This window comes from Callionymus lyra, chromosome 10, assembly GCF_982586985.1.
Source record: "Callionymus lyra chromosome 10, fCalLyr1.hap1.1, whole genome shotgun sequence".
Lineage (NCBI taxonomy): Eukaryota > Metazoa > Chordata > Actinopteri > Syngnathiformes > Callionymidae > Callionymus > Callionymus lyra.
In genome coordinates this window covers 23,188,541-23,216,428 of record NC_141827.1, presented here as the reverse complement: position 1 = coordinate 23,216,428, position 27,888 = coordinate 23,188,541, and the positions used below count along the sequence as shown (strand labels likewise).

Below are 27,888 nucleotides of genomic sequence, written 5' to 3'. Positions count from 1 at the left end.
CTCTTCCTTAAATTATATCTTTAAAATTTAATTGACCTTTATTTTATGTCAGGGTCAAGGTGACCCGAAGCCCCTGAAAACAAATGCTATCCCTTGTGATGTCTCTAGGTCGTTCACCTTGAACCAGATGTAACACAAGGGATACCACAAACACATTTGTGTTCGAGCTTTCGGGTCACCTTGACCCAGAGATTACACAAGGATTAAAGATTTTTTTAATCATCAAAATCTGTATTTAAGTCCAAACAATCTTGTCAATGGGGATATGTTTTAAATATATATTTCATGTTAATAAATGATAGAAAATTGACATTTTTTAGTTTTGGATAAAATCACATCCAATATCTTTCTCGACATCTTTTCCTAGTATTGTGTTCTGGCAGATAATATTTCCACTAAAAGATTAATGTAGATTGAGACAAAAAATGACGAGAACAATAATAAAAAAAAGGTCTTAACCCTCTCAAAATGGTCTCAAAATGGACAGAACATGTAGATCAAAAGGAAAAATGAACGATAAGTGCTTCAAGGGTTGTTCCCAGTGGAGGTTAATGTATACAGTGATATTAAATGTGGCGGTTCTTGACATGGCCGCGCTCTTAAAAGCGGAATAAACTCCGGTCCTGTCTGTCAAAATTGCTTATTCATGCGGGGGAGCGAGGGGAAAGTGGTGTAGAGGTCATATTTGTTTCTAATAGTCGGAGCGATATGGCGGCCTATCGGGCTTGGAAGCTCTGGCGAGGGTCTGATAAGGCCTTTGTTTATTGTCCAACTTCCACTTTCTAACCTGAGGAACCTCGGCCCCTTCACTCTCCTCTTACCTTTGTGTCGCCGTCGCTTTAAAATGAAATAAAACTTCTCGCTCAAGTTGACCTAATTGGAGCGGATCAGTGATGGCCACTCTCTTCCCGACATCTAGTCAAATATATTCCTCGTCAATCTTTCTTCTCGGTCCATCTTTGCATACTGTGATCACATGTTACAATCAGCCGCCGCAGACAGGAGGGAGTTAAGTCCCTTATCTCTCCTCCCCAGAAGAAATTCCTACTAGAGGCCTCGCTCTGCTGGTTTCCTGCCTTCTTGCCCAATGCCCTATTTTTACTCATCGGGGCTCGAGAATACCAGTGGCAGCTTTTTCCTTGTCACTAACATATTTCCTGCCATTCTCACTCTGACATTTCTCCCTTCTCCGCCGCTCACTCAAATCTGTCTCCATGTTTGCAGGTCACAACCTTCTGGTTCATATTCAGATGTACCTGCCGTGACACTCACTTGTCACTCAAGTTTCTCTTTTTCTTCAACCACACACACTCTTGTTGAACAGGTTATAACCTTTTAACGTCACAGAAATCAGGATTTGTCGTTCAGATTTTATGTTTTAAGGTCAGTTTGGCGTCATGATGGCCCAAAAACAAATGTGTTTGGGGTATCCCTTCTGTTGTCTCTGGGTCAAGGTGAACAACCTCTATGTCTCCGAGAAATACATATGCAGTGGTGGAGGTCGTTCGCCTTGAAATACATTTGTTTTCAGGCCTTCGGGTCACCTTGACCCTTAGATAACACAAGGGCTTATTTACAACATTCATTCTATTTCTTCTGTCGTCAATCTTATTTAAGAGTCAATTTTTTAAGATATATAAAGTTAAATAATACGAGAAAAACGTCTAGAAAGGCGCTAGAAATAACCATTACTTACTTACATTTATTTCAGGGGGTTTCAATACAATTATGTGTGTACTATTACTATTTACGACTTAATAAAGTTCTTTTAATTAATCAAATTTTCTGTCATCGATAAAAAATTAAAAAAGACGGACGTTTTCTTCAATTTCTTGTTGATTCTAAAGCCTGTTGCAACAAAACAATGTTTTTTTTAGACAAATATGACTAAAAAACAACAGAAATATATCACAAGAGTTTGATTTAAGAGCCAATTTCTATTTTTCTTTCTTGTATATTGTACTATTAAAACAGTGTTTTTTTAGGCATCCCATATTTTAGTGAGTCACATGATACATAAAGTAGTTTTTACTTGATTGAATAACCATGTTTTTAAGTGTCATCTTATTTTTCCCATGAACCCTAATTAATCTTTCTGCAGTCAGTCTTGTAAATGTCACAAAAACTTCCTCAGTCATAAACAAATAGTAGAAACTGTATATTATAACCAGGTTTTAGTTGGAATGAGATCTTTTTTTCCAAAAGGATCTCCTCAAGGTTCAGTGGACCAGCGAAGGGCAGCAGAGTTACCATGTGATTAATGACGAGTAACACTTACAGTAAAAGGACTCGCATTCATACAGTGATAACTTGACCTTGAGTTTAATTGACCGAGCTCATATCTCACTTCCCCCCGTACGTCTAATCTACTTTCTATGAATTTGAAAAACTCGTCCCATGTGCCAGCCGATTCAAATCACCAGGTTTAAAAAAAAAAAAAAAGAAATAGTAATACTATAATATACATGGAAAATAACTTTAATCCCTTTACATTTGTGATACACAATTGTAATAGTTTAAAGTGATAACAACTAAATATACTCATATAGTGTTATTTTTTTCTGCCTCAGAGTTAGAGTTAAAATCCTTTTTTTTTTTTTTAATTAAGCCACAAAAGTGAATAATTAAAAAGATAACATGAATAAATAAAATTGTTTTATTAAGTGAAATCATTATTTGTACCATAGCAGCTTATTTAAAATGACAAAACAAAAAATGTAACCGATATATTTTTTTTTATTCTAAAGATAATGGGCTTATAGCAAAGTAAAATACATAAATATATTTTTTTTTTTGTGGTGAAGAAGAAAAGACAGAGGAGGGTGTTAATATGTAAATATTTTGCGTTTTTTTTTTAGCATCAACAACTCAATGATTTAAAAACGCGTAGATTTGTACATGGTTTATATTTTGTCAAAATGCTCATATCATCTCATACTTGTCCAAAGAGTCATGGTAAAAAATAACATATAGTAGTAATGGGTTGATGAGGCTTCATGAAACAGTGTCTGTATTTTAAAAAGGCCACTAGATGTCACTCTCTGCTTTATAATCTTTAGTTCTGATCTACTAATCCAATGAAACCTGGCAATATTTTCAAACCATCTAGTCAACTTTCAAAATAAAGACCTATGTATCATGATACTTCATCAGCTGTTTCATGAAGCCTCATCAACACACCACGACTGTAGTAGCAACAGTAGTCGTTTTTTCTTATATAAACTTTCAAATATTATATGTTTTTTTAAATACAGTTCTATGTGTTCTTCCCAGGCTTTGCACATATTAACCTCCAAGGGCAGTTGTGATTCATTCGTTCTCTTCTTTGTACGCAAATATAAAAAAACGATGTGAAAAATTAAAACATCATTGAATCCAATCCAAGTACTGGAGTTAACAGTAATTCAAATTAATTAGTCTGTTCATGTGGCGAATCCTAATCTCTCAAACTGTCAGTACTTTCTCCCTTTGACGCTCACAAGAATGAAAATCACTTCTTGCTCAGTTTACTTTTGTCAGCTTAATGACTGAATGAAACATTTATAAAAAAAAAAGCAGACAATGTTCGTCTTCGGCGAAAAGTCTTCACTGGAGGAAAAAAAACTGCGGATCTTAATTGAAATTATCTTCCTTTCACATGTATTTAAGGCAATAACTTTGACTTTCAATGCATACATATATTTGTATATTTGTGATTGAGGCTCGCTCAACTCTGCCAGCCTTTTTTTTACCCACAATCCCTCATGGTCACTCACTTAAGTGATTGCTACATTTCATCTGGCGGTAAATCGGGCCGTCTGCCCGGCGAGGCATCGTTATGCAAATGATGGACAATTCAATTTGGGCCGTCGGAGGAAGAATTTCTAATTAGCGCGAGGATCAGCGCTCGCTGTGAGAGAGCGAAGAGCCGGAAATATACAGAGAATTGTTTCCAAGAAATCAACACCTTCACCACATTCAATCTTTTTATTTTTTTCCCCCCTCCTCTAGATCTTCCCATTGTTTTTTTTCCCCTCTTTCTTTTCGTTTTGCTCACAGGATAATTAATTTTAATGAAGCGCCGGGTTCCAAGCTTATTCCAAAAGTGATGCATGAAAAGGGTTTATTTTTCTGCCTCAAGGCCAGATTTATGAAAACATGTTGATATTTTCGCGGTGGGAAACTGCATCATTAAGTTCAGACCCAAGTTGTTAGAGAGTGTGGAGATCAAATTAGCGAAAATAGGACTTTCATGGCCATGAAATGGGAAGTAATTAGTCGAATTAGAAAAACTATTGATGAGGCTGGTGCAGCTGGCTTTTTCATATTTTTCAAACATTCCGTCAGTTTTATTTTAAAATGGGACCTGAAAGAAACGAGTGAAGCGTTGGAGTTGTTTATCTGTCTTTGAATCCATTTATCTGGCGATCTAGCTTTACGTATGCCCTGAAGTTGTCGGCCACCAGAGGGCAACGCCGAGCTAGGAAGTCCTAGATAAAATCAAATGACTAATTGGAAACAATGTAAATCTTGTGATTTTCTTTTCTTTTTAATTGTAATGCTTGTATTTGAGTTGCTAAACAGGAAGCAAATTAAACTCAGAGGAAAAAACGAGTCACACACTAATTTACTAATATTATATTTTAAATATTTAATCAAAATACAGCTGATCGTATTGCTTTACAGTCTTTTATAGGATCCTTTAATTTGGAGACGCTAAACAGGAAGTGATGCAGACTCTTGAATCTCTGAATCTGAATCTTAGATAATACATATATATTTAAACATTTAAAAAAAAGGAATTAATTATTTAGGTAAAGAGATTCTTTCAGATAGCTGACCAGAATTAAAGGATTAGAAAAAAAAGACTTGACAAATCCACACTACTTGTGATGTGTTGATGAGGCTTCATGAAACAGCAGGCGAGGTATCATGATACAGTGTCTTTATTTTGAAAAAGGCCACTAGATGGCACCCTCTGCTTCATAATCACTTTTAAACTGAGAGCGCCCTCCAGTGGCTCATCAAAAATAAATACACTGTATCATGATACCTCACCTGCTGTTTCATGAAGCCTCATCGACCCAGCACTTTTTATCAAACTTGTAATGATTTTATTTGCTCCACACATTATCCGACAATTATCAATTAATCTTTTATTTATCCAAGAGTCCTGTCGCTCCGTTACAGTGACGCTCGTTTATTTTGACGGAACATCTTTCTTTTATTCAGCCGACTGTTTTTCATTTATTCAACAGCCCACGGGGACAACACATTTCCTGCAGCCAGCTGGAATACACACATCTACACAAACACACTTCCCTGTGCAGTTTAGTATTGATTAATGGCATTTTTTTTTTCCCATGTGTTTCCATTAAAATTTCAGCGACTAATTATTGTTTTGTTTTTTTTGTTGTTTATTTTCGGTCCCCATAGATGTTCATTTGTGTGTGTGTGTAGTAGTGTGAGTGTGAATTTTGTGTGGGTTGTTCCGAACACCGAGACATATCTGAACATGTGGAGGTGTATGCATGTGTACTGTGAGTACCATACATAGAGCGGAACACACACACACACACACACGCACACACACACACACACTCACTCACACACACACACACACACACTCATAGAAAAGAGGATTCAGCTGAGATCAGCAGCTCACCCTCGACTGTCAAATATTCTGTCAGCACAGCCCAAGAATCACAATTGGACTCTTTGGGTGGCATTAATTCAAAGCAGTGCAACAATGAAACTCTCCGAAAACCAAATCAACTGCCCGTAGTCAGCAGATCAACTCCACTAACACTCTCTCTCTCTCTCTCTCTCTCCCTCCATCCTCTCTCTCTCTCCCTCCATCTGTCTCCATCCACTTTTCTCCGTGTCTTGTACTTTTCATTTACAACATTTTCCCAAACATAGACAAACATTAGCTGCGTCGAGCTGGAATCTCAAGTGTGATGTAGTCGGAGAAGTTTGTTTATTCTTCCTCTAAATAATGTAACGGGGACAACTTTTTTTTTTGGTCTCAATGTGTGAAACATTTGGATCGTTGAATCGTTAAAAATAACTATTTTAACAGTTGATTTACTTAAAAAATGAATAAAATTATATTGTACTTATTGTTTGTGTTTAACATTATCAAGTCATTATTTTTAATCACAAGATATTAATCATTTAAATGCTTTGCAAATTCACTAATTCTACAATTGTGGCAATAGATGCTAACCATGCTAATAACAGAAACTATTCTTCGTGTAGCGCTTACAATGTTGACGTGTTGAAGCAGATACAAACTATATAAACAAATAAAAAAATAGAACTTCCTTAAATAAAACTTAAGGAAGTTGATGTTTTTACATTTTCAAATGACTAAACAAGCTTTAATGTTGATTTAGTTTAAGTGCTAGCGCTAAAGTGCTAATTAATTTTAGCTTGTATAGCTAATGCAAACACTAATGTTGCCATACAGCAATGTAGCTTGACTGAATCTAATAATGTAAAACTGTATAAATGCTAATGTCGCTGCAGTGATACTGATATGACTAAATGCTAACACAGAAAAGCTGCTACCATGGTAGAAATCATGATGTTTCTGCTGCTCAAGATACTGAAATGTTTTAAATTGATTCGATGATCCTGCAAATTGAAAGTCAATGCTAGCTAATTCACTTTTGTTTGTTTTATGAAGTGCTAATGCTGCCAAAGTGCAATGTAGCTTAAATGAAGTGCTAACTTAAGTGCTAATTGTCCATGTTTAATGTGTTGTTATATAGAAAAGAATAGTCACAGCAACACAAATAAATAACAACATCTCCATTACGACTTGTTCAGCGTGCTAAGTAAACAATTACGACGGAAGGCTAAACCAGCATCGGCGAGAACCGGGCGAGGAAAATAATCAAACTGGTGCAGGTGTTGTAAATAAAATATGATCCTCCAGGTTGACTTTACACAGCTGCTACACACACATGTTTGCACAGGCACATATTTTATTTAAAAACCTCACATGTCATTACGGTTCTGAACACTGTGCCGTTTCACCGATAATATTTGATCTTAGTGAATGAATGACATGTTTCCCACGAGTGGCCGTCGAGAAGACTGCCGACGTGTCCTTGAGCAACACACTAGACTAGTTCATATTCTCTATGTTCTTAGTGTCCGTTTGGGTTTGTTATTTTTTACTCATATGGAAGTGAATAAAGAGTCATATCAGCTCATTTAAAATTAAAGTTTAATGACATTATTGGCTGAAAAACAAGTTGAATCATAATCTAATTAATACATTTTTAAAGTTTATCAGTATTAAAGTAAGTCTGTATTGATAAAACAATAATTTTATATTCTCTTAAACTAATGCATCTTAATTTCATCCTTATATTAGTTTGTTCTAAAGGCTATTCTTAATGATGGGTTTGAACTAATCTGCTTTTAATTAACATTGTATTTGCAATAATACTTTTTTATAACAAGCTTCATTTTCCTCAGGTTCCTTTTATTTCTTTTTCTTTAGATTGTGGAAAAAGTCTGTTACCCCCCAAAAAACGAACATATTTCACGCATTGTTTCCACATGTTTTGTTCAGATTGCGAGCGTTATTTTGTTTCATTCTGGTATTAATAGATCTACTGGTGGACTGGCAGGTGCAGCTTCTCATCTGATAACGCTGCCATTTAACCGACTGATAAGAGAGCGAGCTGTGACTCACGCTAAAACGCACAAGAAGTTGTTTTTTTTACTCAGCTTGACAGTTGTGAAAAGCTCTGTTTCCTACCAGAATTATAACGACTGATTTTTTTTTTTTTTAGTTGGTGTTAGACTCCAGGGTTGGCTACAGCCTTTTGTATATTGTTTTTGTTGAAATCACCTTTTCAAAATGTAAAGTTATTTTAATTTTAAAGCTATAATTTGGGTTTTGCCACAATTTATTTTCATCAAAATATTTTTTTGGCAATGAGGATACAAGCTAATCAAATTTGTTTCTGCTATTAGTTTAAATTTACTGTTACTGTAATAATTTGAGATGTACAATCAATATTTCTAATTCAACAATTGTTTACTTATTTTTAACAGTAAAACCAAAATCTTTAACATTTGTATATACTGTTAATCGTTTTATTAGCTTTTAAGCTAACATAGTCAACTCAAATCAATAAAATGGAATACACTAAAATGCATTATGCCTAAAGAATATGTAGTTTTAATGTGTGTTATATCATTAATTGATCTGAGGTTTGGTTAGATTGTGCCTAAAAGCTGGGTACACTCAAGTGGGAATTGAAAAAGGTTAAAGCTAGGTGCACTTCTCCTTCCTTATTAAATTGCAAAACAATTTACTTTGAATCTGTTGTTCAAGGTTTTCTCGTTGTGTGTGTGTAAAAAAAAAGGCTCTATTAACCAGTACTAATCTCTACATCACTGTCAAAAGAGATGAAATGAAACAAAATACAAATCAGCAGAGATAAAAAAGCAAATTTTACTACATGTTTTTGTCCATGAAGGGTGCGTCTTCCTTTTCTTATCCCTATTAAAATTAATTAAACCACGTCTGGATTATCATTGAACATTTCTGGCAGTGTGTGAGAACATACACAGTTGTTATGACAACCTGAAGGGTATCTGGAATGAGCCACTTTTCAGCTTCTAATCTAAATTCTATCTGTGTTATTTCAATAACAGTTTTGTTCAAGGACAGTTAGGCTCATTACGGAGGTAGTCGGCAATTGAGCGGACGACCTCTCCATCATCACCCAAAATAACAACAGTGTTCGCGTCGATGGCTTTCATTTGATGCTGCCGTAATTCCGTTTCCGAATATCACTGAATGGAAACTGACCCGAACAGATGGAGAACGATTGTAAAAAGCAGCGTTCTGGCTATAAATAACGGACTCAAACCCTGGATGTTCTCGATGGTGTGATCAGAGGTTCGTGTCCTGGCTCTGGTTGATCTGCTCGGAGGGAACGTCGTGAAGGTCGCACGAGGGAACGAGTTGAAAATGGCAAAACATCCTCAGTAAATCACCTTAAAGAGGAAACATTTTCAATAAAGAGGACAAATTACAACTGCAAATTATTTACTGCAAATAATCCCCTGACTTTTTTTTATGTACTCTTGAAATGTCAGCGTATTTCTAAGTGAGTTAATAAGGCCAGAGTTGCATTTTTACAGTGAAGCAGGAAATTATTATGGCATACAACGTTTTAAAGCCTTAATATACTGTTTGACTTATACAACAATGTAAGCACTTAAGAAGTTTTGTTAGAGGAGATTTAGGGTTAAGATTACCCTTTAACTCTTTTTGGTTTGACACCTTAACATATTTTTTAGCCCGTAAAGTACACCAGATTATAAACTGCACCTTTTAATGAACGAGTCTATTAAAGCACATTAGAAATGTATTGTTTCTCACATTGCGTTGGATTCCTGCAGAGTAATAATACAGGGCCTTGCAGAGTAATACTACAGATCCTTGCACAGTAATACTACAGAACCTCAAAGAACAATACTATGGAGCTTTTCTGAGTAACACTACAGAGTCCCTCGGAGTAATACTACAAATCCTCGAGGGGTAATACGACAGATTCTTACTACGAATCATCACGCTGTACTAACAAGCCTTATAGTGTCTCGCTGAATAATACAACAGAGGCTTGCAGAGTAATACCAAGGAGCTAGGTACAAAATACTAAGGAGCATTGCAGAGTAATACCACTGAGCCTCACTGAGAAATACTACAGAGTCTTGCAGAGCAATACTTGCTTTAAGGACTGATAATACGGAGCCTCGTAATACTACTACAAAACTTTGCGGAGTATTACTACAAAGCCTTGCAGTAATACCAAGGCGCCTCGCAGAGTATTACTACAGAGGTTGCGCAGCTAACCAAAGTTGTACTAAAACATTTGACAGATTTTCAAGCACAATGAACTACTTGAATAGGTTTGGGCTGAACCATAATTAATAGATACAACAGTTCATAAGGATTATTTAAGGATTTTAAGTGTGCAATGTAGTCCACAAAATATGGTTGTTTTAAACAGTCTTCTTGACGGTTTTGTTATGTTTCATTTCGTTGGTAAGAAAACAGCTCAGTTGCAGAGGGTCAGTAAAGATTCAAGGCCGACCATCAGAGATCAAGATGATCCTTTACGACCGGGCCTGTCTTCGAAAGTCATTAATAACACTGCAATAGAGAACACCAGGCTTTTATTGGCTGTTAGACTCCAGCTGCTCCAAATCAGAGCGATATTATTTAACGTGTTTATGCGGCGTCACGGACGGGATCACGTTTTTCCATCAAGAATTTGCACTTAAAGGGACAGCAGTGAATAACATGCTCTGACAGTCGTGCTATTCATTATTGAGCTCCTGATGTCTGACAACGTCCATTGTTAAGTGCATACTGTACATACATTGTGGCCCCGCAGCCTCCATTATATATAAACAAAGCTTGTGTGTGTATATACACGGGCCGTGCATTTGTACGTACAGTACCAGTGATAGAGTTTCCCCCTGTAAGCCCGTCGAGACCTTGCATTCCTCTCATCAATGGACTCTAATGTGAACCCGCCTTTCTGCTAATCTGGGAAGAATGTTGGCGGCAGACACACATGTGTTCCATTAAGTCCAGATCTGCGTAAATAATATAACATGCAGCGGCTAATGTTACAGGTAACTGTAGCCACACAGCTGCGCGGTCGGCTTTACACAGTCCGCGAACGACAGTAAAAAAAAAAAAAAGATTCTAGAGTGAAATCTTAATCAAACGCTTAGTCATCAGTTTGAAACACACTTTGACCATGATTCTTTTGATGACTATGAAAACACAAAGCAACTCATAATGATTCCAAATGAATAAGATCCTTTACAATCGTACGAGACAACAACTCAATCGCAATTACTACGTTTTAAATGCGGCTTTGCCGTAATGGGGGCGACCACATGGTAAAGCTGCCTAAAGTAACAAGCGAGGAGCAGCCGTAACCTCACACCAGCCGGGGTTGAAAAAGATACTGAAAATAGCAAAAATTATTCAAGAAGCGTCACTTTAAATTAAATAAACATTTATTGTCTATTTGACCATACAAATCTTCTATTATTATGAAGATTAGAAGTTGTAGAATTACCTGTGATGCTAACTTCTAAAAACAAACCTGCAGACAGATTCCTAAGAGGCTCCTTGTATTATACTACCTTAGCAATTGCTTTATGTATTTTAACCTTTAGATCTATAGTTATAGTATTGTTTTCAATGTGTTTAACAATGAAATTCCAGGAAAAAAATGAAATATTTGTTGTATTGTCTGAGTACTTGAGTACAGACCACATGACTTTTGACTCGTATTTGCTTTCATTTAAAAAAAAACACCAAAATATGTCCAAACGCCAGCTTTAAAAGCTGCAGGAGTCGACTGTATCCTCTCGTCCTCAGTCATCGCAAGGATCTAGCAGCATTTAATTTTTTCCATCAGCTCCCAAGGACATCTGAAGTTTATTTGCAACACAAAAATGTAATTGTAAATGAAATATATATATATATATATATATATATATATATATATATATATATATATATATAATTTCTTTTTTATTAGTATGATTTATTTATTTCTTTGTTTTTCTTTCCAATGACTGCCGTTAGGTAAACACGATTTTGTTCAGGTGGTCATAATGTTAAGGCATATTAGGCTAAATATAATCTACCGTGACATGTTTCCAAAACAGTGAACTTATTAAAAGAAGGAGCCAAAAAAAAAGTTTGTTTCTCGACTGCTATACTCGAAGTACAATGCTTATAGTTATCGATAAGAAGCAGCTTTTTATTCACCAGCACTGTAAATGGAACTGGCTTCCCTCCTCTCTGCTACTGTTAATGTGTCCGCGGGGAGTTGGCCATTATTGTCTTTCATTGTTTATCTTCTGCCGCTCCACATACTGATTGGGTCAGCACTGCCAAGCAACGAGCCGCTGTTTGCTTTTGTCGCGTCTAGGGAAGTCCCCGCCGTCCTCGCACAGTAACAGATACGAGGCTGAGAGGATGCCAGCGTCTTCCTGGTGCGGTGCAGCATCTTCCTGTGGCATTCTTTTCATGTGTTTATTCAGCTAGCTTTTCCGAAGTCAGCGCAGACTGATCAGAACCGACACGTGCGCCGGTGAAACAAGCCTGAGAAGGTGAACTTTAGAATCAAATTGAAGGAAGTTTAAATGGGCTAAAATACAGATGAGTTTCTAATGTCAATCAGTAGCAAATGTGTCAATGCAAGTCTTCTGATTGACTGAACCTATGTCTGTAGTCTCAAACTTCCTTTTTTTGTTCAGTGCATTTTGTTGTGGATATTTCTGTATATCCTTTGTATTGTATATATGTATTATTTATATTCTGATACTCAGTGTGAATAATGTGCAGCTGAGACTGTTGAAAATTCCCCATTGTTGCAGTAAATATTATCTTATCTTATTTGGGTTAAAGCGATAGTTCACACGTAATTCAAATAGAGTTATGGGCCGACATGTACAGTATAAGTTATATGATGGCCGCGAACCCGCGAAAAAAGACGAGCAGTAAGGAGGTATTTAGGTGTCATTTTTGACGAGGACGGAGAAAATGAGTATCCTTCGCTCCCGCTATGAGGACATACAGTTTTGACTGTAACTCCAAGAAGACAAATGACTGGCAGTCGACAGAAGAGTGAGTAAAAAATGAGTGAAATTAATCACTTTAAAGGGCTGAGGAAGTGATAATAAGATAGTAGTAGATAGTATATAAGATAGTAAAGATAATCACATCAAATGTTATTGTTTATTCAGCTTTAATTATATATTTTTACATGAAAAATTAAATAGAAAAATATCCAAAATTTCACAATTTAACCAAATATCAATCATATTTGATAGTTTGCCACCAAGTTCTGATAATAATTTCAATGTAGATATATAATAATTATAGAACTGAAATTACCAGAACTTTTGAAATATGGTCTTGGAAGAGTTTTTATATAACTTTTTAATGTGATAGTACACAAGAAGCCTTATTGATCAATTGGTAGATCATGATGTGCCTATTACAAGAAAACAGGATCCAGTTTTTTAATATTTGATATTGCGTATGTGTTGGATACGATAACATACAAAGAGTTATAAAGTCAGCATGCTAACTAGTACGTTTTCTATCAATCATAGGTGAAAAAGCTGCACAAAAAACAGGAATATGTTTCTATCAATCAATCTACTGTATCTACACATCTGTCCAACCATCTAGATAGCTAGCTAGCTAACCGTGTTACCATCTATTGAAGCTAATAGAGATGGAATTATCTCACTCTCTATGGTAAAGCTAAATATTTATATTGCTCTCATCCGAAATATAATGCTAAAGAGGTAAGAAAAAGCATCTTGGTTGTTTTTTTTTAACAGTTTTGGTGGAGTCATATACATGCACATATTAAATCATGCACTTATTTTAAGTTACATCCAGATCACAGAACTATAATTTGTGTTCAGTTGTAGTAGTTGTAGTGCACTGTGTAGTGTACTTTCGCACCCATCAGATATACATCGGTTCACTCACCATCAACTCTTTACAGTCTAGTTAAAACAGTAAAATGTATAATTTATCTGCTTCATTTTCACACCTGTTGGCACCATGAGTCTGAAATCTAGTCTCTTCTAAACACAATGAATTTGTGTTAATCTCTCTCGTGTATTACATCCTCTTTACGCGTCGGCCTGTGATTCCCACCCGAACATGGAACAAGTGTCGAGACCAACGCTTCGTGAACTCGCTGTTAGGAGCGGGCAAGGAAATGTGAGGATTTTGGCTGTTAGCGTTCTGGGTGCCAGCGCCTCTAATGAGTCTGTCAGGGCCAGTTAGCGCAGCCGGGGCGGCCTGTGCGCCCCTTCAGGCTGCAGACAGCTGTTATTAGCATCGTAATGGTACGCCACAGGGCCAGATTAGCCCGGCACACTGGACAAATATCAAACATTCACTTACCGCGGCTCCTTTGCCGGCTGAAGCTGTGAGGCATTAACTGAGCTGTGATGCTGGCAGGCCACGTATGTTAAAAAAGTCTCTGCTGAGAGATGAAGGCAACGACTCTTCCACAAGGACGGGGAGAGGATTGTGTGGAGCGTGACTGTACGCTAACTGGGTTCCCATCCTTTTGATTATTTTTTTTAAATAACAAATTGATGTAGAAATAATATAATAATAATAATTAATTTAGTAGTTTATGGCGGATTAATTAACATTTTCCAACCTTTTAACCTTGTTTAATCCGTTATGTACACTCCCACGAACATGACTTAAGAAAAACTTAAAAATTTGGCCTTGTACTGAAAGATACTTTTTCAAATTTATTTTTAATTTTATTGATCAATGCTAACAAAAACAAAATTACATTGCTAATGGTAAAAATCTGGAGTTACATTTTCAATTTTGGTGAGTTAAAATATACAATTTCTGCCTTTGTCACTTATTCATTTTTCTTTAGTAAAAAAACAAGCAAGTTTCGATAATGCATGGGAAGCAAAACTTGGCACTAAAAGACAAAGCATGTTTCAATTCTTGGTATAACCAAAGCATTACGGTCCGTGCCACAAAAAAAACCGTTGTATCCAGATATACATAAGTCATTTATAAATGCCCTTAAGGGCGCGAGTCCGCTACTGCAGCCGCAACACAAAAAAATGACGATGCCTAGTCCAGCTATCCGGGCTACAAAGCGGAAGACATTTATAAGAAATACATTACATAATTGAAAGTAACAACTTGTAATTATGTTTATAATTTGATGTTATGTGGCTTTATGAACAACACTCAACACTCTCTGTATCTAAACAGTCAAACAAATAAACTATATTCAATAAAAGTCCTCATTACTATCAATATCTTTTGTGGCACTTCAGAGTAATGCAGCGTCAAGAGAAAGATAACTTGTTAATAAACCTGCATCATCGTTATTATAAACCCAATCGACAAGTTGGCCGTCTGCTCATCATCTTTGGTAATGAGTTCACAAAACCAAATACCAACTCAGCACTTTTTTTTTTCATGCCCCCCCCCGGGGGACCGTCTCTAGTGTCTGCACAGTCCACCCGAGGATTTCAGATCAGCAAAGTGTTAATGCATAAAAGCTGCTCTGCGTAGAGGTTTTCTCGCCGAGAATAAATCAAGAGTCCTGACGTATGTTTCATGCATGGCCGGCTGCATGTGCTCCGGTGCGGGGTTATGATGGTAATGCTTATGCAGACCCATAAATACAATCTTGCAGGGGTGTGGTTCATTGTAAAAAGTGAGGTTAGTGATGCTGGTGAAATGACGGTGGAGACTGTTGCAAACCGAAGCAGAAATCACTAATTTTTTAACCTTTCCCCTCATGGGTTGCAACAATAAGTTAGCTACCCGTTAACAAAATATTCCATATAGCCAAGATTTTGGAAGAGAGGAATGGGAAGCTAGTTAGCGTCTTAAAAAAATGCTAATGCTACATGCTAAATGCAATTGGGAGTTGCATACAGTATATATATATATATATGTATATATACAATAGGTAAGATTTATGACATTGTTTCTGGCTTTCATACTATCAACTGAAAAGCTTCTCTTGTCTCTAAAATATAGCTGGAAAGTTATCTGCCTATCCTGTGTGTGTTTTTTTTGTCATATTGCTCATATTCTTTGAAATGGTGCTTCTTTAGGTGTAAGTAATGTTGGATCTTGTGGCAAGGTCCTCTGCTGTTAGCTTTTTCATGTTATTATTCACCTTGATCTGCTCAAAAGATTGACCATTTTTCGATACCTGGTCCAACTTTAAGAGGTTGTGTTAAGTTAATATCTGAAACCTGGAACGTTTGTGTGCATCGCTAGACTGTTTAAAATAAAATAAAAATATATATGAAAAATAGGAGATTTATTTAACTTAAATCGTTAACAAAGTTGAGCACATAATACGCTGAGCAAAAAACTCAAGTGTTATATTAGTAAGTAAGAAAGTCATTTATATAGTATGGATTAAAGGAACCCTTGTGTTTGTTTTATCCCTTGTGTAGTCTCTGGGTCAAGGTGAACGACCACCACCACTGCATTTGTATTCAAGGAAGCAAAAGTGGCCTTCGGGTCACTTTGACCCCTAGATAACGGGGTAAAATTGTATTTTATTTAAAAAAAGAAATTCTCTCTGGTCTCCTGATATTATATAGTAGTTGATTCCAGAAGAACCTTAAATAATAATACACAGAATTAATAAGGTTGTGTGTTACAAAAGAGTTGTATCTTTATTGTGATTAAGTGAATCAACTGATTCTGTGTACTTGGTAGAAGTTTTATGCAGCCCAGTATTTGATAATTAAAATATTCATGTTTTTTAAAACGAGGTTAGACATTTAAAACTCACACAGAAACATCATCTGACAATACAAACAAAAAAAATCCTGTTTTGTCTTTTTACCCAGTGATAAATTACTGAGCATCTTCCAGCATTTTCATTTCAAAACATTTCCAACAACAACTAGAGTGATGGATGAATCGTCGCGATAAAAGTAATTGCTGTGTAAACTTCACAGTCAAAACCGTGGCCCACGTGTTGGTGCCGACAGCCGCAAACCTTCCAGAATATGAATGACTGGTTGGGCGATGATGTGAAGTAGATCTTAGCACGGGACCTGCAGACCACAGTGTGAACCCCACTGAGACGCTCTCGTCTTTTCCTGTCAGAGGCCGCTCTTTACAAATCGTTAGCTTCCTTGGTATCCGCTGCTTCTGCTCTGGGTTTAAACCCACACGGTGCGGAGAACCCAGCGGTCTGTCGCAGTCAGCAGTGTGAAAATAGAGTCAAAAAAACCCCGGCGACCCATTACAACAGCTCTGAGCCGCTTTTATCCACTTATTATGTGAGGGACACGACTGTGAGCTGATGTGATTTAACACGGCGGCCGGACCTGCCCGGACTAGAGACGCATGAAACAATCCTTGTAAACAATATGAGACCAAGAAGCAAAAACGAGAAGTGTGCGCCGCCGCTTCCTCTTTGATCCGTGAGCTTTTAGAGTTTAATCATTTTGAACCCGCGACATAAACTTCAGATCGTCACCCGGGGAGAGGTCTCAGTTTTCACGGCCGCCTCGAGGAGAGAGCGCAGAAATGTGTGCCGTGTCATAAAAAAAAAAAAAAAAAAAATTGTAATCCCGAATCCCAATTATGAAAACATCAAAGAGGATTTTTTTTTTACGTACAATGCAGGCTAATACATGTGTAATTGCTTTCATGTTTTACAAGAGAGAGAAAACTTTGAACTAGAGTCACACAAACTTGGCTTTTTGAAGCACTTTCAAGACGGAGTTTAAGAGATTCAGTCTTTTGTTCTTCTTCATAACGAGGGAAAATAATACAAAATATTCAATAACTGCTTCATTTATGGCTTTTCTTGTCTGTTTTTTTTTTAATATTGTCTGCAAGTTAGCGACTAAAATATGGGAACACATCCTGTTATACGTGTCTGTTTATTACCTCTGCTAAGGAGGTAATAAACATAGGAACAGAGTCAGGAAATTATGGTAAAAGGAACAAATAATGAAGCTCAAACAACACAAAAACTGCCCCCTGCTGTCTGACTGAGCTCATTGCTGTAAACAATATTTAAAATGATAAAAAAAAGTTATTTAATGACATGGTAAAAGCAGATCTTAGAAAAACTATATGGGTGGAAATGAGCGGTTCGGTGGACGGTTATACTCTTTGAGGTGCTCTTCTAGAAACGCTTGATTTTTCAATTTTGATTCCGAGCTGGAACATGGTTACAATCATTTCTTTTGTCTCCACTTTCAGAGCAGATACGGAGCTCCTGACAGAGGTGTGAGGCTCTACAGTTCCCTGCCCATGCGCCCGAACCCCGACGGCAAGCGACTGCCCTCTTCTGGGGTAAGACTCTCAACAATACTTAACTCTACTGTCTTTACACGAACAGATCAGAAGCGGTTTGTCCAATCAACATCGACATGTTAGCTTGCTAGATTTAGCATTACCTTAAGTACAATGAAGTCGTTCATAGCTCCGTCATCTGGAAGAGACTCAGAGTAGAACCACTTCTCTTTCACATCAATAGAAACTAGTGGAGATCTCTTGAAAATCTTTTTTGGGATGCCTCTAAGACACCTCCCTATTGAGGTCTTATAAGCCTGTGCAGCTGGGTGGAGGCCCAGGGCTAGACCCAGGACAAGATGTCAGTATTTTAACCAATGTACTTGGAGGATATTTCCCCCCCTCACTATCTACAAGCATCGGATTAGCGTCGCGAGCTTATGAAGGCGGGATAAATGGATAATGACTTTTCTGGGTCACTTTTTATTGAAGCTACAGTTCTCGACCGCGGTGACATTTATCCGACTTGGACTCGTGTTCGTATGAGGATAGCAACATGCTAACACAATGATTGCATTTTGCGGTTCTCGCCATTTTCTTCCCTCATTACGACATTACCACGTGTTCCCACAATTACTGTATGAGCACAATGAATATAGTCTGGTAACCTTTGACCTTTAAGTGGTCGGGTTTCTAAGGAAAATGGTCCATTACCAGCGATTTTATGCATTAAATAAAAATGTCAGCTTCTTTCTCCCTTAGTTACCGGAAAAAGCCTCATGTTACAAATCGTGGCCCCTTTTCTACTTTAGGTAGATCTTGTTGCGTTTTTATAAATGTATGGTTAAACAGGCACTTACAACCGTTTGAAGAAATGAGTAATAGTTTTTAGTGAAAGGAGTGAATGAATACTGAAAGCTATGCTAATTATTCGACCACACATTTGTGTTTTCCACACGGTAAACTCATTTGAACTTCACACAACCCTAAAGGAGCACATGTTCTGAACAATCAAGAGCTAATGTGCATCTAAAACTACGTTAAAATAAAACTTTGACGTCGTTCCCGATTCCATATTCGCTTAATTTCGACAAAAACTGTTAAAGACTGACACGAATGTTGTGTTGTTTTACAGAGAAGGGTTTGAGTTTCAAGTCTATAAAACGACAAGCTAATGCTAATCCTCTTATTTAAGAGCATTTGTATTTTCTCATCATATAATTTTCTGCTCGGACAGTAGAAGATAAAGTTTATTGAAGTGAAGCGACTTTGACAAAGTGCTGGAACAGTAAGTCTACTTTGTTTGTGAAACCCTTCTTTCATTATTTAAGCACTAATAATGAAGAAAAAAAAAGAAAAAGCTTTTGTATTGTAAGAATCATAATTAGAATCTAGCCAGCTTTGCTTTTATGCATTTATGTAACAAAGGAGTGAAAAATGAAAGAACAATGGGCTGAAAAGAGAGAATTTAATTTCATGCAGGGCTTTTTCATGTTTCACTCCGTGGCAAGTGCTTTTTGAATTATCTCTTCAGTGCTGCGGGGCTCGAGGAGAGGAGTGGGTGATGTGGAGAGAGAGGGAGAGAGAGAGAGAGAGGGAGAGAGGGCTGAGGAAAGAGAGGGAGTCATACAAAGCTGTGTAATGTTGTTACCTCTTTTTGATTATGATGAGTGAGATTGTATTGATGTCCTGAATTATTTATCAAGGACGTTCATTTTGTTTGAGTGTAAAAAAAATAAAGGCGGCACACAAATCTATCTTCACGCTGAAATGTAAAATACGTCATTCAATTATTCTACACCTTCACCAAGACTATGACCTTCAATTTGGACCCTATCGTAGGAACAGATTCCTCTTAGACACATGGAGAAATTAAAGCATGTTTTCTGAGCTGAGCCAAAAGGCAAAACATTTTTGGAGCTTTTTGTTTTTCCGTTTCAGTCTCTTTAGACACATCTTGTAAAGTATTTTTTTCTGTGTACATGTGGCCCTTAGGTAGTCAGAGTCAAACTATAAAATTGATCATAAAGGAATATTTTTTTAATTAACTTAAAATAAGATTGACTTTTAAGGCTTTTAAGAAATCTGTATAATTGCGTATATGATATATAATGTTACAATCCAATAAAAAAAAGTACTTTGGTCTAGAAATGCGCTTTACAAATAACCATTCCTAACTTACTTACTTTTTATCACATTAAGTAGCATGGACTCTAGTTTTCCTAAAAGATACAGGTTTTATTGATGGATAAAATATTTTCAGGGGTGTAAAAGTCAACTCTTCTCCCATGTAGCTGGAAATGGATCACAAAATGCAGAAATTGAGATAGAAAACAAATTAAATAGGATAATCAAAGTATAAACTAGACATTCATTACCAACGTTCTTTATTTCTTCGTCTATAATCTCTATTCCCAGTTAGCTAGGGGTTGCTCCGGGCCCCCAAAATGTATTTAAGGGGACAAGATTTATTCTGAAAAAAATGGCGTCATTTCTGATTGTAAACGACGGCGACGGCTCGTTTGAGAAGAGACGTCGCCGTCCTTTGGACCACAGATGGACAGACACTCCGGCGTAAACACACGGTCGTCTCTCGACCTCATTACAGTAGCTGTAAGCAGGTCACACGGGGAGGAGAGAACAAAACCACTTACACTGAGGAAACCAGATGTTTGTTGTTTTTTTTTCCACTGCACTCATCAGGTGCTGCGGTGAGAGCGAAGTGAAGGTGGAGAAGGTCCTCGCAACCCCTCCCACTTCCTCACCCCCTCCCATTGCACACCTCTTCATATTTCACCCTGATCTCTATCTGTGTGCGCACCCCCCCACCCCTCAAACGCCACCTTTGTTTTCAGTTGAAAGGGGGCCGGGCACTTCCGCTGCTACTTCCCACCCACTTTACCTCCCCTACTGTCAAACCAACCTCCAGCTCTGCGCCTCCATGTTTCCTGTCAAGGTGCAATGCCCCCCCCACCCCCTCCAACACCACCACCACCACCACCCTGATCATCAGATCCACCCACACTGTGTTCTATTTTCTTTCTCTTATCATTGCGAGTCGGTTAACATTCATATTCGTGGTATAAAATAGACTCGGCGCAGACTTTTCTCTCTCAAACTAGGCAGCCGAGGTCGTCTGTTTAAATCCAAGCAAAAGCATGTATTAGCATAACTTAGCTTTTCCACAACCAGCACATAAACAACATCAACGACCTACCAACTAACCCTTCCTTAGAATGTAAAAACAAATCCCTTTTTATCTTCCCCGTCCGTGTGACTGGATGGATAGATTTACTTTGGCAAAGTCAAGAGTAAAAACGAAGAAACGAAGAAACAACTAAAGGTAAACAACAGTAAACTTAAAAAAGGTCAGAATGATGCAGGTTTCTGTTATCTGCGTCACAAAGTGAATCGACCTGGGGAAGGCGAGGTTAATGAGTCTTAAATAACTTGAGACCCGTTGCCGTGGTAACATCAAACAGAAAGGCAATCGAGTTTGATCCGTCAACCTTACTTGTGTTGATCGAAAATTGTTATATTTTATCATATCGTAGCTGGGTTTCCATCATCCTTGGATACATTTAATAAAATATATATATTTAAAATTAAATGTTTTAGTTTGTAGCTTTTAAAATTAAAAAAAAAAAAATCTGGGTATTATAGTCACCAGACAATACCAGTGACAATCATGGGAGCTCTACTACAGCAACATTTTAATATATATTTTTAACAGATAATAGAATATTGAATTTAGAATTGTTTTTTCTCAATTATTGGAATTAGAATACCAAACTAAAAGAAATCATGTTGAAAATATTAGAATTTCATCATTTTAAAAAACATAACAAATTTAAACTTTCATTATAAAAATTATTCAAACAAATCCTACTTTTAAATAGGGAAGTTATTGAATTAAATTATAAAAAAAGCTTTGCATAAAAAGCAACAACAACATTTCACAATAATGCAAAGAAAATCTAAGTCATCATGAAAAAGGTTTTTACCCTTTTTCTGAAAAGGTTTTCTATTTAATGAATTGAATAATAAAGCTTTTTTATATAAATACCATCTTAAAACTGTTGCAATTTTAAAGATGTCTTGTTTCTTTTTGTGGAAAAAAGCACGGAAACCTAGTGAGGCATTTATTATATTGTTTAATAGTCTCATTATACCAAGAAACACAGAAAATAGCAATATTTAAGTTTATTTAACCTATTTAATCTGAGGAACAAACCGATAAAATTGCATAAATGTGATGCAATTGATTTAAATAGACAGAGATCCCTAAACACACCCTGGGGTTTCACCAGCTTTGTTGTGACTTTAATGAATTAAAAGTGTATTTTTTTAGTTATTTATATTTCTTATATTAATTTTATTAATTTCTCTGACTGCCTTTCTGTCTGCCTGTCTTTAGTAAAGATTTGAAAAGAAGACAAAGCACCTTAAAAATGCAATTGTTCCTTTTTTTATTCCTATTATTAATCCGTCTGTTACCAAATTATTTTCTTTTCTTTAATGCTGAGAAAAGGATCACAAGAATGAATGCTGATAAAGACAAATAATATGTGATGTTCTTATAGAGATCTGCAGCTTGAGCTCCCTTTCTTACCACTCTTACTCTGTATGTTGTGAGAGTAGTGAGAATGTTACTGCGACCTGTCGTCCCACCTAGCTCAACCACAATCAAGGGTAATTCGAATGCTAAAAAAAAGGTGTCAAATTATGTTTATATATAACAAATGTTGGGCGATAAGAAACTGATTATCGGTGTAAATGAAGTGTTTGACAGAGATCTGCACTCTGAGTATTTTTCTTTTGTAAGTAACAAAGTGGACACTTCACAGCAGGATATGCAAGTTTATTTAAAAGAATCGTAACTTAGACATGTATTTGGTTTATGTAAGTTTACAAAAAGGGAATGTGACAAAGTTTCTTAAATATTTTTGTTTTCATAGCCTCGCACTACAACCTGAGCAGCTTCTTTTTTTTCTTTTTTTTTGTCTTTTTAGTTACACTCCACAATAATAGGCTGTAGGTTCAGAGCCTGCAGGGATGTCAGGATCATCTAAGGACCTTTTTCTCAACGTCGACCTCTTGTTTGCTGCGTGTCTCTCTCTCTCTCTCTCTCTCTCTTGCCGTCTTTGTCTCGTTCCTGTCTTTCTCTTTCTGAGCTGATTTGGAGTCTTGCATAGTCAATTATGTAGGGAGTAAAAGATAGAGTGGGGGCTCCAGCTTCCATATTTTGGTGTGATATTAATATTGCATGAGCGCTATTCTGTTGTGAATATCTAAGAGACTGCCTATTAGGGCGTCAGGAGCAGAATGACACACACACGTACACACACGTACACACACACACACGTACACACACACGTACACACACACACACACACACACACATGTGTACGAGCAGAGAGCAGGGGTGAAGCAGTCACGTTGTTCTAATTAATGTTCATTGCGCTGGTAAAAGAGTGACTCATTTTTGCTGTTTAATATGTCATGTTTGTTTATGTTGACAAGCCTCACATCGCGACATCTGATGTGCGAGCAACCCGACGGATCTTCCTCTATAATTGTGCTAAGAATGGAATTCTTTAAGTCAACAGACAATCAAAGAGAGACACTAACAATGAGCGGAAAGAAATCTAAGAATATTTCAGTATCACTGAGTCGTGTATGGGTAATATTTTCTTATAATATTCAAAGTATTGGAGGGTTTTCTTTTTTTGTTTTTTTTTTACACCCTGACAATTTTAAACTGTGGTGCTCAACCTTTCCCACGTCACGGCTCATTTCTCCGCAACCAGGCAGGGCTCCATTAAACCCATTTATAATAATTCTATTATTCTTTCTGAAATGCATTAAGAGCAATGAAACTATTCCATCTGCAGCTGAGAAGGGTTTATGTCACCAAGTTTTTTTTCTGGGTCATGGACCTCATCAAGTATAAAAGAAAACCCATATGTGGCCATAAATTGATATATTTATGATCATCAACATCATTTCAAGTTATTAATGAATATGATCGGCTATTAAAAACCAACCCGCCACTCAAACTATCAGTTCCATAATGTACTGCAACCACGCGAGAGACTAATTATTTTTAAAAGCACTTATGTAACCACTAGCATGAAGTGACATTATAAGCTTTAAAACAAATAAATACAGAAGCTAATTAATAATAGCATGTTAGCAAGTGTCATCTGATTGCATTGTTATTAGAAAAAATGTGCACCTTTATGGATTCAAACAATTTTGAATTTAGAAACTGTATTTCTTAATAATTAAAACAAATGAAAGATTCCAATATAAAAAATATATATATATATATATATTTCTTTTTTTAAACGTCAATGCTTAATAACAGCAACATTGCAATACTAAAACTAATAATAATAGTAATAGTTATTATACAATATTTTGATTGCACTGATATACTTCATAGGAAGGTTTTTACCCTTTTCTGAAGAGGTTTTCTCTTCTTTTTTTTTATTGTAAAACTAAAACCTTTTTATAGAAACACCTTAAAATGGATGGAATGTATCCTAATACCAAGAAAATTGAGTAGCAATATTGAAGTACATTTCTCGTCATCAAATTGGTGGGAGGGTGCGGGGGGGGAACAGATAACATTGCACTCAAAACTATCAGTTCCATAATGCACTGTAACCATGCGAGAGAGAAATGATTGAATGAAATCAGACACATGGTCGATGACGGATACACTTTTCAGTCTGTGACCTAGATTTAATCTTTTTTTTTACCCCTTTTTGGGGTATTTTGACACCTCTGTGCTAATGGTTATATAAAAATGAACTTATATATGCCTTATTATTGACGTATTATGGTGAAAGATAAATTCAAATCAAATACAACTTTTATAAATACATTTGGTCAGAGTCAAACTAGATTGATTATGTAGAAATGTTAAATGTAATATTAAGTCTTAAAATGTATTTAAGAATTATATTAAATACAATAAAATCACTTCTTTTTTTTTTCTTAGTTTTAAAATATCTATTTTCTTTTCTTTATCATTGTTTTCCCATCATCTTTTTTTTCTTTTTTCCTTCTGGCTCTGCGGCTTCTCATAACAGTCCTAGTAAATAATGTGACCTTTAAGGAAAATTGAATTGCCGACCCTTGCACTGGACTTTTACCAACTACATTTGGACTGAGGGAGGAAAACAGAGTTCCCACAAGGGGAGCGTTAAAGTGGATTTGAATCAGGGGACCCGGGTCAAAGGCTATGTCTCTGTCAATCCTAAATATTAAAAATAAAAATACATCGACGAACCTTTTCTCAAAAGATTGATGAACTGATCTAAAAGGCCGCGGACCGATAGGAAGTGCATCTCCTCGATCCGACAGGAAGATTTGCAAACAATTCTTGAAGATCTCTGACTCACTCTTAAACAAGCGGTCCAGGCTAAAGCTGTTTAAACACGGTGAACAAGTGTTTGGTGACCTTACAGCACCAGACGGATTTTAAAGAAGCTTTTTTCTTTTTTTTTTAAAGAAGAAATAACTCCCTCCAGAAACATTATCATCCGTTCCTCTTTTTTTTTTTGGATTAAAGCCCACTACTTTCTGTGGAAATGTGTGAAAAAACATCACAGCTAAATCCAGTGAGCAGATGGAAGGAGAGAGAAAGTGAAGACCCCCCCACATCCCCCTCTCTCTCTCTCTCTCTCGCACCCCCTTATTGTTCACTGCCATATCAATGTAGTTGGCTTTTTTTTCTGAAATTCAAATGGCAAGGAAAAAAAAAAAGTCAAAGCAGATGAAAAAGAAAGAAACCCCTGGGTTTGGAGGAGGTGGGTGTGGGGGGGGGGGGGTTTGGGGGGTGCAGAGAAAAAGACCTGCCATCTATGTATTAGTGCTCTGTAAATATTACATGAGCTCCACATTCACTTGGTTGTTTGGCATTACTTCCACTGGATGGGTATATTATTTTAGAAACCATGCCTTGTTTATGGAGAGGCATGACCTACTTCCAGACACTCCTCTCTCTTTGTGGCGTTCTCTCTCTCTCTCTCCCTCTCCCTCTCTCTCTCTCACTCCATTTCTTTTCCCCCTCAATCTGTGAAATCTCAACTGGATGTCCCTGCAGAACAATTACAAGGCAGAGAGACCCAAATGGAGATGTTTGTAGAAAACAACATGTGTATAATTAAGGTTTAATGAGCTCTTGTCAGGGTGGAATGTGCAATTAGATTGGTAATAGAAAAATCTGCCTGAATGCTTAGCGGCAGAGTCGGCGCGGCGCTGAATGAAGGAACAGTGAATTATTCTCGGCCCCATTCAAGGATGGAGATGCTGCTGCTGCTGCTGCTGCTGCTGCATTTAGATTTAAATACATGTTGAGGGTTCAATATTCCAAAATGTTCTTTCGTTTAAGCTTGTTGGTGGATACGCTTTTTTAGAGTCACTTTGTGGATCAGACTCAATTTTGGCTTCTGTGCGGCAACAAGCAAGAGGTCATGACTCATGACTGGAAGCTATATATATTGTTTTTTTTAACATTCATGATCTTCTAGTCCGTAAGCAGTAGAGATTAGAAAAATTGCTGAGCGTTTAAAGTGGCAACATCTTTATAATGAGCTAGCGTACGCACACTTGTTAACGCGCTAACATTTATTAGCTTTCGTAGTCGTTTTTGATACATGTATTAAAACTGCATTATTATCAGAAACGGTTTTAAATAACATGAAAGACCAGATGCTTTTTGCCAAAGTTACATTAGCCTGCAATTCCTAGCGCTAGAGTTTACCTAAACCAAATCAGCCCCTAAATAATTGAAAATTATGAAGTAGAAATTCTAACTTGTTGCATCATGGTGGTGTGAACATTCTCATCTAAAAATAATGTACTTTTCTGTACTTTTCAGCCTACAGTAAACCACTCTGAGGTGCAAAAAGATTTGAGTGTCCTGCTGTAAATAACAACAAAAAAGCTTGTAAAAAGACAATTTTCTTTCAAATCGTCAGTTAAGAAAATAAAGACAAGTTGAGGTTTGTAGCTTTTCTCTTAAACACTTTGCAACTGGTAAACCTGACTTTAATCTCGGCCCTGAAGGATCATGGGTCATTGAAAGGAGTTGAAATTACAGGTCTCACATCAGTCGTTTAAATCCACCCGTGGTGTGTTGAATAAACTACAGTGAAGAAAACATGGAAAATATTAAGTTCAGATCAAGACCTGTTTTAAAAAGTTTTACACTAAATTGTTATTCCTTGTGTCCCTCGGAAACAAATGTGTTTGTGGTATCCCGTGGGTCAAGGTGCCTCTTGCAACCGGTCTTGATCTGAGTTTAGTATTTTCCGTTTTATTCATTATGTTGCCTCAATAAAAGCAATTATCTGATTTAATGGCGGGAGAATTATAATTTTCTTTGACACTCATTTCTTACACAAACACGCTTCGTTTATATTCAATGTCACTCATTTCCGTGTAACTGTGAGCTGTAAAGCAAGAGCATTAAAAAAAAAAAGGAAAAAAAAAAAGGCTTTTAGCTGAGAATCATGTTAAAGTAAGTGAACGAGCCCCCAGAGAAGAGCACTCCCTCTTCTGCCTGTGATGGACTTAATTGCTTCTATCAGTGTTAAGATATAACATTCATCTTGGGTTTGTCGTTTAGCTTTATGGGCTTGTCCATCCGAGGACGGGGGCTTTAAGAGACGGCAGTCTTTGCGAAAACAACCTTCAGAATGACTAGATTGTTTCATTAGCCACTGTAAAGAAATTGGTCTTTTAAGTCAACATTATTAGACTGTGATAGGTTTAAAAGTGACGGGAATAAACAGAGATGTTAAAAAAGATGATTAATAGTTAGCGATGTTGACTATATAAGCGTCATGTTAACACATAAAAGCTAATATTAACCGAGAGAGAACCACAGAAACAACAAGTGGTAGCTGCAGCGCTGGTATGCACAGTGTCAATAGGGACAGTTGGGATGGTATGTTCGCTGGGATTACTCTTGGGTTTCTGCAGTCTTCCAAAAATGCATGGGTCGGTGGACTAAACTCACTCGCATCTCGCCC

General features: G+C 36.8%; 1 protein-coding gene across 2 annotated transcripts in view; it reads left to right on the top strand.

Moving 5' to 3' along the window:
- tox2 (TOX high mobility group box family member 2) overlaps positions 1–27,888 on the top strand; it is a 134,618-nt gene that overhangs the window by 27,957 nt on the left and 78,773 nt on the right. For both annotated transcript variants that reach the window (XM_087801461.1, XM_087801460.1), the window contains exon 2: positions 17,807–17,899. In XM_087801461.1, coding sequence (XP_087657587.1) covers positions 17,807–17,899 — 93 coding nt within the window. The remainder of the gene's footprint in view (positions 1–17,806; positions 17,900–27,888) is intronic.